General features: G+C 37.1%; 1 protein-coding gene across 4 annotated transcripts; it reads right to left on the bottom strand.

Moving 5' to 3' along the window:
* Nucleotides 1-31: 31 nt before the first annotated feature.
* Nucleotides 32-10,562, bottom strand: map3k14a (mitogen-activated protein kinase kinase kinase 14a). 4 transcript variants are annotated; one of them, XM_032587916.1, is made up of 17 exons: nt 7,854-7,953; nt 7,660-7,732; nt 6,252-6,533; nt 6,098-6,173; nt 5,820-6,009; nt 4,901-5,284; nt 4,672-4,806; nt 4,442-4,571; nt 4,066-4,194; nt 3,162-3,266; nt 2,916-3,073; nt 2,675-2,825; nt 1,795-2,112; nt 1,596-1,705; nt 1,180-1,309; nt 991-1,091; nt 32-911 (listed from the first exon to the last, which is right to left on the bottom strand). In XM_032587916.1, exons 3-17 carry the CDS (start codon nt 6,517-6,519, stop codon nt 693-695), a joined length of 2,604 nt encoding a protein of 867 aa, XP_032443807.1. In that variant the 5' UTR covers nt 6,520-6,533; nt 7,660-7,732; nt 7,854-7,953; the 3' UTR covers nt 32-692. The 4 variants fall into 4 exon arrangements, with proteins under 4 accessions (XP_032443807.1, XP_032443806.1, XP_032443808.1 ...); XM_032587915.1 differs by lacking the exons at nt 7,660-7,732; nt 7,854-7,953 and adding an exon at nt 10,492-10,562; XM_032587917.1 differs by lacking the exon at nt 7,660-7,732 and having other exon boundaries at nt 7,854-7,980.
* Nucleotides 10,563-12,361: the final 1,799 nt, after the last annotated feature.

The raw sequence follows: 12,361 nt of genomic DNA, 5'->3' as shown, positions 1-12,361 counted from the left end.
TAATTCATGCAAAAAGAGTCCTAACCAAGTATTTAAGTGTATAAAAATGGAAAACATTTATTTTTAGGATATCCCTTTATTGATCTTATGCAATACTCAAATATTACAACATAGAATTTGGGATTTTTATTATCAGTAAACCATAATTACCAAAATAAGAAATGAAGGCTTGAAATATTTCAGGGTGTGAAATTAATGAGTCTCACTTTCTGGACTGAACGACTAAAACATTTAACTTTTTCACCATTTTCTGACATGTAGCCAGAAATGTGAAGATCATAATTGACAATTAAGAAGATAAAACAGCTCTGACAATACCAATTTTTCAGGAAAACCCAAAAATATGTATTTTAAAAGCATGTTTATCTTTTTACACTAAGCGTGCCTAAACTTTCACATGATGTTGAACACATTTTTCATTGTAAACAATAAAATTGAACTGACTTAATACCCAAAGGGATGGAGCCAGAAGCTGGCTTTAAAAATGACAACAAATGTTGACACATTGTACATAATTAGGCATGTTTGTTGCCTCCAAGTACATGTAACAAAAAGCATAATGTAAACATCATAAGACACAATGCTACAAAACAACGCACCAATAAAAGCAATTGAAACATGAGACATTTTTGTTAAAACATTCACTATTTTTAAAGCATTGATTAAAACAGCATTGGATGGTGAAAATTAAATCAGGTCAAGACAGAGTGAATCAGCTGCATTTCAGTGGTAGAACAGAGATGCGGATTCTTGCTCGTCTCCAACACTCCGTCCTTGATCCTCCACCTCCAAGCGGAGCTGAAGTCTGGAGCAGAAACACAGCGGAGTTCAAGACCAGACTCCAGCACCTCCTCCTCGTGACTGATCTGCTGGCCGTTCTGGGTCTCCAGGGTGAACACCCGCTCTGAAATCTAGAACAGAAACAAATATTTAGCACTCTCTTTCACTTTTTTTGACACACTGAGGTGTGTGAGAGCTGCCCAGTCTAACCTGATCACTGATGCCAGTAGCAATGTGGCCAACCTTCACCCGACGTTTCTCTCTGATCTGAATTTTTTTCCGGCTGAAGTCTCTGATGCAGACATCCACCCCTGCACCAAAAACAAAATGCCGACATGTTTCCTTTTGTACTATAGGATGACTTGGAGGAAGGAGAGATGTTTCTGGGCTTTATCTCACCTTCAAAACAACAAGGTGGTGTTTGACCAAGCAAATCTAAACTGAAGACCTGTACATCTGGTTGGCTGTTGTAGGAGACGAAACCGGAGCTGTATTCATCTCCGGGGTTCAGCGACCAGCGACCAGAGTCCTGGAAGGAATAAAAGTCATTCAGATAAACAGATAGTTGAAACCTACAAAATGTAACACTATTCATTTCTAAGTGTCTTTAACGGCTACATTAAGCTTTTTCTGTCAGACGTTACTATTTATTAAAGTTGAACTGAGAGTAAATCACATTTTCATGGCTGCTCAGAGGTTTTAAAAGTGCACACAAGACATTACTAACATTATTTTAGTCAGCAGAAAAAGTGTTTATTATTTTATTAACTCTGATGTTAAATTTGAACAATGTGGGTTTCTCTAATTTCAATTACCTTTTTGTCCCATAGTTCCCAGTTGCAATAATGGTCACTGTTAATACAAGACAGGAGCTGCTCCTGCATCTCAGCAGAAGGAAGCTGCGACAGACTGCTCAGGTAGAAGTCTGAAAACAAGAGAGGAGAGGAGCAGGGGCAGAGATTAGACATGGAATCAGACACATGACAACAACCATATCACTGGATAAAAACTCACCTCGCTCCAGTTTGCGAAGCTCAAGTTCAGGCACAGTGGTGATCTTGTTGTTTCTCTTGAAGTTTAGCTCAGGGACGAGCATCTGTGGAGCGTTCCACGACTCCCGTTTTGGCTCATTGAGGCTGGTCTCCAAGTCTTTCTCAGGAGCTTTGTTTTTTGTTCTTAGGTCTGTTATTATTTTATCTGCAGACTTCTTGTGTTCCTCCTCATCCTCAAACTCACCACTGCTATAAATGGGGTGAAGGTCATCAGGTGGTTTGTTTGGAACATATAGAGGCTCTGTGTAGGGTCCCTGGACTGAACTGGTTAATCCTCCAACTGCAGTGAAAAAAACAATTACATCACTTAGTAAACTCTCCAATTAACTATTTGGAGATTAGATATAAGCTTAAATCATGACACGTACTAAATAGGAGTAATAAACTAATTTAGTCTGGTTTTATTCTCCTAAGTTCCAAACATCCTAGAAAACACTGTTGAGGTGGCTAAGAATGGCAATGTGCAGACTAATCAGGACTGATGAAAGCTTTTATTCCAATAGCGTCCAACTCCAGTCCTGTGACTTTTGGACACGTTTCTTCTCCAACACCTGAATCATATGGCTCAGCTCCGAAAAGGTGTGGTAATGAGCATTCATTTAATTTATGTGTGTAAAAGGAAGGATGCATCTAAAATTTTAGGGATAGTAGCTCTCAAGTGCTTAAGTTGGGCATTTAAGAGCTACATCAGTTATGTTTATTTGCAATCAAAAGGATCTAATAAAGTATAAGGTTATTGGATTTCTATCAGTAGGATTTTTGACCACAGGAGCAAACTAGTGTCACTTAAATTACTTAAACACAGCTAGCAGGAAATAAAATACACTAAATAATTACTTTACCTTCTTTCAGAGCTCTATCGGTTTTTTCTTTGAGTTGAGATGCTGATGATCTCTTGACTGGATCCTTCTGGAGTCCAGCCTTTAAAACTTCAGCCGTGAGAGGGCTGCAGTCAGGTGGGATCTCTCCGACCGGCGGAGGCTCATTTGCAATCTGTGTACATTAGAAAAAGAAAATTTCGTTAAACTTTGATATGAATAACCAGATAAATAGCGTTACTGTTTGTGTGACTGTGAGCAGCACCTTCAGGTAGAGTCTGCAGGTGTAATATCTTGTCCATGGCTGACACCCGTTCAGCATGTGAAGCAACATGCAGCAGCTGCTCCACACATCTGCTTTGGCTCCACGGTGTTCTCCTTTTACAATCTCAGGGGCCATGTGGGTCTCTGTTCCCTTCAGATCTGATTTAAAGAAGGAAAACAGTAAATACACACGATTGGATAAGTTACACATCACAAAGCTGGTTAGCTAAAGCTTCACCAAGCTTACCTCTGGACGTACTGAGGCTCTGACCCTGGTTGTCGAGTTTCTCTGCATGTCCAAAGTCACACAGGAAAGTGTCTCTCCCATCTTCTGACAGCAACACATTGTCAGCTGTGAGAACCAAGCAGAGACATTAATCTTTGTTTTGGATAAAATAGTCCAAACTACAGCCTCTGAAGGGACATGAAACAGTCAGCAGAGCAAAATCTGAAATCAGCTCTTAAATGTGGAATCAATATTGAGATTGCAATTACTGTTATTTCTTTTAAAGTATCCTGAACACCAGGTGGCGCCTAAGCTTCAAAATAAAACATGTTTTTTTTCTGCTGTTCTGCTGTGATTCGTTTGTTGCACTTCCTCCTTTAGAGTTCTCCTTCTGTTTTTCTGTTTCCTCCTTTTATTCTACCTTCTTTCTATACTTGCACTGTTCCTTCTCTACTTGTCTCGCTTTCTATACTTGTACTTTTTTTTTACCCAACTTGTCTCGCTGACTGCTTCCTGCTCCTCCACCCATCCCCCCATGCCTTTTCTGCTTAGTTCTTTTCTTTCTTGTCTGCACATGCGCTGTTACTGAAGAGTGGCTGTGACTCACGCTGTGGGAAATTCCCAGCCCGTCAGCAGCACACAGGTGCCTCAAGATCAAATCTAGACTGTAACTATGACACTCATGTTCCACACAACAACTAAACAAAGATACAAATTCTTCAGAGGAAAACTAAGTCAAAATGTTTCTTACTTTCTCTATATATTTTCCACCACATATGAAGAGAGTGTTCAAATTACATTGTTAACATACCAATATCAATCATCTGATTTAAAGAGTACATAAAATAAAGATAGTGTTTAAGTTCATTAAGCTTTAACATTTTAGCGTTAGCATAATTCAGATCAGACTTGTTCAAATACACACCTTTAATATCCAAATGTGCCACTTTCTTCTTTATTAGGTATTCCAGGGCTGCTAAAACCTGAGACTGGTAGTGAAGACTTAAATCCTCTGGCAGTCGGCCACGCTTCATTATCAGCTGACCCAGGGAGCCTGGAAATAACAGATAAAATCTTGTGTAAAAGCTAGATTATAAAGTTTAAAGTTTCCTAATAAAGATTTATAAGTTTGAAAAGCAGGAGCTGAAGGAACGTTAACGGTCATTTAATGCATTGCAAAATCCTCACCTTACACAACCTGATACAAATGATATTCTATTTGAGTACAGTTGAACTCCAACGGTCTCTACAAAATGTGTTTTGTAAAAAGGAAGAAAAAAACAGAAGCAAAGCTTGTTTACCTGATTTTTCCTCCATTAAAAGGACAACATTTGGTCCCTCTCTGACTACTCCAAAGAGCTCAGTGATACGAGGAGATCGGAGGGTACTCCACGCACCCACCTCCTCACTGCTGAATTTCTTCAGGGCAATCTGTGTTAAAACAATATGGAGATACGGAATGAAATCCTACATGTCAGTGTTTAAAATCAGACAGTGGGGACAAAAATGTTGGCAAAAAAAGGTAGTTCACCTTTTTGGCTGCAAATCTGTGTCCTGTGTTGACATCCTGAGCACTGTGAACCTCACCATAGGAACCTTCTTTGATAAAATGTGAGAGGATGTACTCCCTCCCCTCCTTATATTCAAAGTCCACAGGTTGGATTTTCTTTAAAGAAAAAGACGCACATTTAATTTACATGAACAACTTCTGAAAAATGTAAAAAAAAAAAAAAAAAAAAAAAAAAAAGAACCTAACATACATCACTGTTGAAGATGAGTCCTTCATTGCACTCTGAATCAGCCTTTGAAAGCTCATCTTCATTCTCCCTAGCTTCGCTCTCCACATCTTTGAAAAATGGCCGCGTGTAGCAAGGATCTGCCTGGCTGACTACGTATCTGAGACCCGCAAGGGCGAGAGAGCAGTCTCCCACACTGCTGAAGGAGTCTGAGCTGTTGTCCTGCTCATCTGCCGGGAAGCTGGAGAGGCTAAAGTTTGGGTGAGGCCAGTTCAGAGGAGCGCAGCTTGAGCCAGTCAGGTAGATCTGTCTGTTGTAGAAAGGATTGCCACACTCTTGCTCCACAAGGCTTTCAACGCTGCTACAGCGAGATGTGCTAAAGCTACTTAGTCCTCCAGAGAATTCCTCCTACAGAAGATAACAAACACTTGGTCAAATAATAATGTTGACATGCCAAATAATAATGTTTACATGCTTAGAGGCTGAAAATCCAAGGACATGCGAGGCAATGTTCAGGATTTCATTTGGGGAGCTTCATGGAAAAGGATATTAAAAGGCTGAAATTATGACTTCCAGAAAATGTGACAATTCATCATTTCAAATCCTTTCCAGTGTACAAAATACAGCATACAAACAACCAAGTCTTCAAAAAAATTTACAAGCTTGGTAACTATCCTACTGAAGGCAGGAAATGTAAACCTATTGAAACTATTTAGTAACATAAAACATGCAAAGTGTTTACATATCTATATTATGAACTCTATATTATGCAATTATAATGAATTCTTGCTTTCTTTAAATGAGACCTAATTAAAGGTTACGGTGATCAGAAAACACTGATGGTACAAGAACGTCTTATTCTGATACAGTCTAAATCCAGTTAAAATAAGGAAGTGCTATGCTAATAAATAAGTGTCTGGATAAAAACAAACAAACATCTCACCTGGATCAGGCCACTCTCTTGTTCAGGGACTCCGGAGAGCGTTCGATGTCTCCGTCGCTGCTTCTCCTTCCCCTTCTTTTTTCTCTTTCCTTTGCTCTTTTGCCTTCTTTGACTCTTTGCCTGTGTGACATGTGGCTTTTGGAACAAGGCTGAAGTTGGGCATGCTACATGGTTGTGCTCTGAGGAAAGGCTAAGCAAATTTGGGATATTTTCATTAATTTCAATACATAAACGCAAGAGGATAACTTTAAGGAGAGCAGTGAAACTTAATGAGATACCTGGTCAAACAATTTGGGAAGGGGACATATCTTTCAGAACAAGAGGGACTGAATTCCTGGGAATCCTGAGTTTCACCTAAAGGAAATGTTGGTGTTAAATAGTGCTGAGTCAGTAGAAACATTATTTCCTAGTAAATAACACAAAAATATTTACATTCAGCTTGAGCAATGATGGTAGAGGTCTTGATTGGCATTTCTCCCACTTGCTCGGCAGTTCCATGCGTCAGGACTTTTTTCATCTGTGGACTTGGAATCCATCCTGTTTCTTGCATGTAGCTCAGTTTGCTGTCCTTCCCATCATCTTCCTCCTCTTCCGCCTCCTGCTCTTTGCAGGAGCTGGGCGGATAGGACCCCTTCAGCTCGGTTTTGGGGGAACCAGAGAATGGAGCGGTTGAATTGAAAAGCCTCTGCCTCACCGCCATTTCATCTGATAGATCTGGAAAGAGAGAGCAATAAGTCAAGTTAGCTTTGGACAGTTAAATAAACTTCTTAAAATGTGAAGATAGATTATTACACTGTATACCCATTACTTTGTTTAGACCTTTTTGATGACCTATGGTTTATTTTATGGAGATAACTCTTCTAAAAACAAATTTAGTTTCTCGCTTGACAAATGTAATGCTTTAATTATTGTAAATTGGACTGGAAATAGTTTTTCATACAAAAAGTGACTTCTGATCTCAGTGCCACAAAATGGATTTGCAGTATTTCTATACTTTCACATGCTTTCTGCCACCATCAATGTGTAATTCCAATACAAATACCAATGTCTTTGAAATGTTTTAGAACATTTAATTAGAGGTCAGTTTTATGGAAATTTAATAAAAATGGCAGAAAGGAATAATCAAATAAATATATTTTTAATTCTACTATTTAACTGGTTTTATCAGCTCCTACTATTTGGTTTTAGAACAAAAACAACTTCTTTAATGAGCCAGCAGCTGCAATGAAGTAAAAAATCTCATAAAACTGTTGAGACAAAAGAGCAGAGGTGTCTCACGTCAGCAACTGAGCAAACATTTTTTATAGCTCATCTAAAGGTCAACATATTGGACTGTGCAGTCCAAGCTCAAAGGAAAAAAAAAAGCTTGACTTGAAAATCAAGTTAAACTGAAACTCTGCAGTGGGTAGACGATACAGGAAACTAAACCCTGGTCTTGTTTTGACAGTTGCAACAGTTTCATTAAAACCAAGCACTCATTTTCAGTCAAATGAAGCATGTTAGGTAAGACACAGCAAAGATAAATTACCAACAAAGACTTAAGCTGATTGTGTAGGAATGTAAAACATACATTTAAACCAAGGATGTTCATCAGAGCCCTGCTGGAAATGAGTTGAGGAGGCACAGTTGCAGCTTGTTGCATCATAGCATTCCCTGATCTAAAGGATTAACACTAAAATCTTGATTCAAACAAACAGAACTACCTACGTATTTGTTATTTTTAGAATTTCATCAGGACACCTTAAACAGCACAAATGCATTCCTACAACTAAACTACCCAACATGCCAAAAAAACTTTGAAGCCCAACTTCAATTCAGTAAACTAAATTTTGAGTATTACCTTTGCTGCGACTTCATGCACTGCAAGATCTTTTAGAACAATGCGGTTAAAATGCTACTTCCGTATACCATCGCTGCACCACCACACCCCGATGACACAGAAAGGAAATTGAAAAAAAAAGAAGTAATAAACACAACTACAAAAACAACTCCTCTCAGTATGCAAGAAGCAGAGTGCTACATACACGTACCAACCTCTTGCTGGTATCTGCTCAGCATAACCTCAACGGCATTAACTAACGGCTCTGTTTGCCTGTCTTATCCTTCATGGTCTTCTGAAAGCTCAGTCTTTGCTGCGTCTCCTGCCCAGCTCTGTTTGATGCTGGCAGCCAGCCAAATATGGGAGGAGCTGGCTAACATGACTTATGGGAAATGCTCTCCAGTTCCCCATACTCCCCCTCCTTCTCCTAGTTACTCCAATACAGCTCCATCTATTCTCCAACTACAAAGGATTACAGGACAACATGTTTGATAACAGCTCTGGTGAAGAATTAATTGTGGCATAAGCAGAATGCCAGCTTTCGTCTATTCATAGTGGTCATTATTTAAGATTTTAAAGTCACACAGAAAATAAGCGTACATTACAATTACAAAGTAAAATACTAAGTTTTAACAAAAAGCAGAGTTAGGACAAACAAGTTGTTTGCTAAGTAAATACAGAGCACTGTATAAATGTCACATCTGCATCTGACTCAGTTGGGATGAGTTTCTGACTCATCGTTGACATCCTGAAATGTGAAGAGATTTTTGACCTTTCATGTAACCTGAAGTTGCAGCTATTGAATCTGTGACTTGTCATGCCTCACCACCATACATTTTGCATTATGTGTAAATAAAAATAAACTCTCTATTCTGCAAAAAAAAAAAAAAAAACATGATATTGAGATATTTGACTTTAATTCTATGTGTCCTTTTCAGGAAATTGTCAGCAACATCTAAAATTTGGAGTGAGCATATGAGCTGTCTGCTTTTATCCATCTGACACAATCTCACTTTCTTTCCTTTTGAGCAGCAAAACAACTTACTCACTTCAAAACCACTACAGCACACAGGAAATTCACAATACCGCCAGGCTCGGCTGCACGCCATGTACCAAGAAAAAACAATTATTTTGAGTTGCATGATGCGCTGATAAGAAACAATACAGCAATATAGAAAACTTCTAAAGTTTCTTGACATTGCCGTTTCATAAAATTATGATCTGATTCTGGTAGATCTTTAAAGGTTTTATATAGAGATTGCAAAGTGACAACATAAGAGTCAAAACGCATGCTATAAGCCACGAACCAGCTAATACTCTAAATCACTTCTCTCTTTGTTTTGTCCTTACTGTTTTTCTATTTCACTATGGGTTTTCTTTTCTATTTCCTTTTTCATCACATTTGGAAGTTCTTGAAGGTTTTTCTGTTTCCTTTTCTTGCTAATGCATTTGTATCTAAAGTAACACAAGTGCTCCTTATAAAGATTTAGCACTGTCAATCATCCTCATGTATATGTTGCTCAATGTGCTTACTGAAGAGGAAAAAAAATTACAATACAGGAAAACCATTTATCCACAGTTAGTGGTGGCCATGCTAACTAGCCTGAGCATAACAGAGAGCAAGGGGCAGGAGGTGATTGACAGCATTCAGACCCACGTCCTGGCTCTGATTGGTTCTTTCTTATTAGCACTAGGAGAAAGCAGAGGATCTCCATTTTTTCATACCATTCTGTCATTACAGTGTCAACAAATATGTAAAAATAGAATTTTTTTCATAAAATGTATTAAATACAGGTACCTGTATCTGCAATCTTCAAGCGATCATCTTATTCTATTACAACACTTCTAATCACAGGGTGAAGGATTCCTATAGTCTGAAGCTATGTAATTACAATGTTGTATTTGCAGACTACTTTTTTATTTTAACTAAACAAACTAAAATGATACAGAAATAGTCCACAGTTGTACAAATAAGATTGAGTTATGTTCTTTAAATCATGATAAAAAAAAAGAATGTATGTGCAACTGTATAAGGCTTTATTTGGAACCACAGTAAAGTTGGGGGGACTCATGAACTCTGGAAGAATGCAAGTTTAAGAATAATTATTTATACTTAAAAATACTTGGAAATATATTAAAAAATTAGAAAACAGCAAAAATAATAAAATAGAATACCTCAAAAAAATAAACTTGACATTAAAAGTTAGGCATATGTCATTATAATTGAAAGAAAATATGGACGTATATTTAGTTTCACGTGAGCTATATAGCAAATACAGCATACGTGAAAAAACAATATATAAAGGATTTCAAATATTTCAAAATAACCTTCGTTTATTCATATTAATATCCACATTTATAAATTCATCATTTTCTATAGCACTTCTAACGTTTTCTATCTGTATTATTGTCGTCAGAATTGAAAACTTCAACAAACTGCGCGCAGCTCTGGAAGCAGGACAGCAGCTGTTTAATTAGAAACATCCGCTTGATGGGCGTGAGGCTATCAAAACTGCTCACCCAAACGTTATGGAGCTTAAACAGCGATATCTTTCAACATACTAATATAACTTTAAAAGCTTGAGCATTTCACGAAAATTATACCTTTATTTGGGAGATATCTTATATGCATGCCGTGGACGTATATTGAAAACCATAACTTCCTTCTAGCTGTCTTTCCGCCATTTTACAAAACATCTTTGGCCACTGTAGTTTTAGTTATTTGTCGTAAAGTCATGTATTAGAAGAACAACACAGTGCCAACATAGGACAACAATAAAAACAAAAGTCGGAGAGATGATAACACGGATAAGTTACTGAACTGTAGAGGAATAAAATTGTTCACCAACTCACCGTTACCAACGTTAAAGGCGTCGGCCTTATGGAACCCTCCGCATAGAGCTCTCGCTTTGAAAAAAAAAGAGCTTCCTCCTGGATTTTCAAACTAAAAGTGTCTATACCTCCTAATTTATATTTAGTAGCTTTAAATTCATCGTTACCAAATTTATTTCTCTGATATTGGATAAATACGTTAGTTAAGTGTTTTTCTTTTTGGTTTGTGGATCGATAATACGCGTTCATGTCTTTCTAACTGACATTTAACCTTTTAATTTGAAAGTAAAGCCTCTGTACCTGTTTTAGGCACCATATAAATGTTGGCAGCTTCAAGCACAAGTCGAGTTTGTGAAGCCGTCAGATGAAAAGGGTCTTTCAGATCGACATTTGAGAGTTGATCTTTTACCGAAAAACAAACAAAGTTGCTTTTATTTCTCTCGTTTAATAAATGCGAACTTTTTTTAGAAGGAACAGAACGAAACAGTTTGAATTAATTTTGCAAATAATGTGTATGAATTTGAGTGCATTCTATTTATTTTTATCTCTACTACATGCAAGAATGAGTCCATATCCTCGTTAAATTAGACTTTATTTACTTGAATAAATCTACCCTATATTATATTGAAGATAGTTATATTGAAGATATGGCAGAGTCCATCAATTTGACAAATACATCTAAAGCAATATTGCTCATTTAGTATGAAAACCATCCTGGGAAATACAAACATTTTTCTTTTGTTTAGTATGAGGTGAAATATTTTGCATGGCAGTTTGATTGATTTTGAATTTTTTACACTCATGAACCCTGCAACCTTTGCTCTGTGGACATCAGAATAGAAAGTTCAGCTGTTTCTATTTGTTAAAATCCTACCTTTGTGGTTTTTAAAAATGCAATATTCAAGTAACTCAACATCTTCTAAACATCTACTCATTTTTGGTCATTTTCTGCTTTATCCTACTTGTGGATTGCATCAAAATTAACTCTATGTCTATATATATGTGAGCATAATCCACTACAATCGTCAAGTGTTGTGAAAATATCTATCAGTGGATGAATCAGAATATCCGACATTAGATAATAAAGCAAAACTGAATTAAACGCCATGAGCCTAAAGATAAAAAATGTTTTCTTCTTTTATGTGTGTATAATGTTTTTTTAATTTAATGCAAGACTTAGTTTTTATCTTATCTAACGTGTTTTTTCTCATCTCTGTTCCTTTGTTCTTCCTGTAAAGGACCATAAATTACCCTGTGCATGAATGGTATTATACAAGTGCACTTGCTTTCCCTTGCCTTTTGTTACTGTTATCTTTACTAGCATGCATTAAGTGCCAAACTGTATAAAACGTTCAAGCCAGTAAATGTATAATGTTTTCAGTTAGAAGTAAAACAGCACTAGTACTACAGCTTGATGTAAGGGTGTCAGAAAGAACAGACACACTGGCACATCTCCTTTCTATGTCAAACTTTTTGCAAAATTTTTGGGTACTCTTCCATTCTGATCATACTCAATATTTCAGATATAATGACAACAATTAAATATCTAGCCAGAAACTGCATGTTGGGTGTGAACAGCAGATTTTGACATGGACTGCTCAGCGGACTACCAAGGCAATTACTTTTTGCATGTAGACTCAGCAGTTAGTGTTTAAAAATAGGGAGTTTTGTTTATGTGGTTTGTAGGAGCGAAATACATTGTTTGCTATGAAAATATATCAAAACATTTCATATCATTTTATGTTCCAGTGAATCAGTAAAGGAATTTCTACAGTCAAAGGATCGTTCAATAAGATTTTAACATCTTGGGAAGTTTTTCAAAACCTGCAAGCATTCTTAATTATTCCTGTACCTTTTACTCCCAATGTGAATGCATGGCAGGTAAAAGAGA

Source organism: Xiphophorus hellerii, chromosome 16 (assembly GCF_003331165.1).
Source record: "Xiphophorus hellerii strain 12219 chromosome 16, Xiphophorus_hellerii-4.1, whole genome shotgun sequence".
NCBI lineage: Eukaryota > Metazoa > Chordata > Actinopteri > Cyprinodontiformes > Poeciliidae > Xiphophorus > Xiphophorus hellerii.
Note: the sequence above shows the minus strand (reverse complement) of the source record. Positions and strands in the feature narration are given on the sequence as shown.

Excerpts from the sequence above, each read along its gene's own strand:
- map3k14a (XM_032587914.1), bottom strand. The coding sequence starts at position 7,877 with ATGCTGAGCAGATACCAGCAAGAGGTTG. Across the intron at positions 5,285-5,819 it reads AAGAGAGTGGCCTGATCCAG|GAGGAATTCTCTGGAGGACT; the intron begins GTGAGATGTTTG and ends TATCTTCTGTAG. Across the intron at positions 1,092-1,179 it reads ACCACCTTGTTGTTTTGAAG|GGGTGGATGTCTGCATCAGA; the intron begins GTGAGATAAAGC and ends TTTTTGGTGCAG.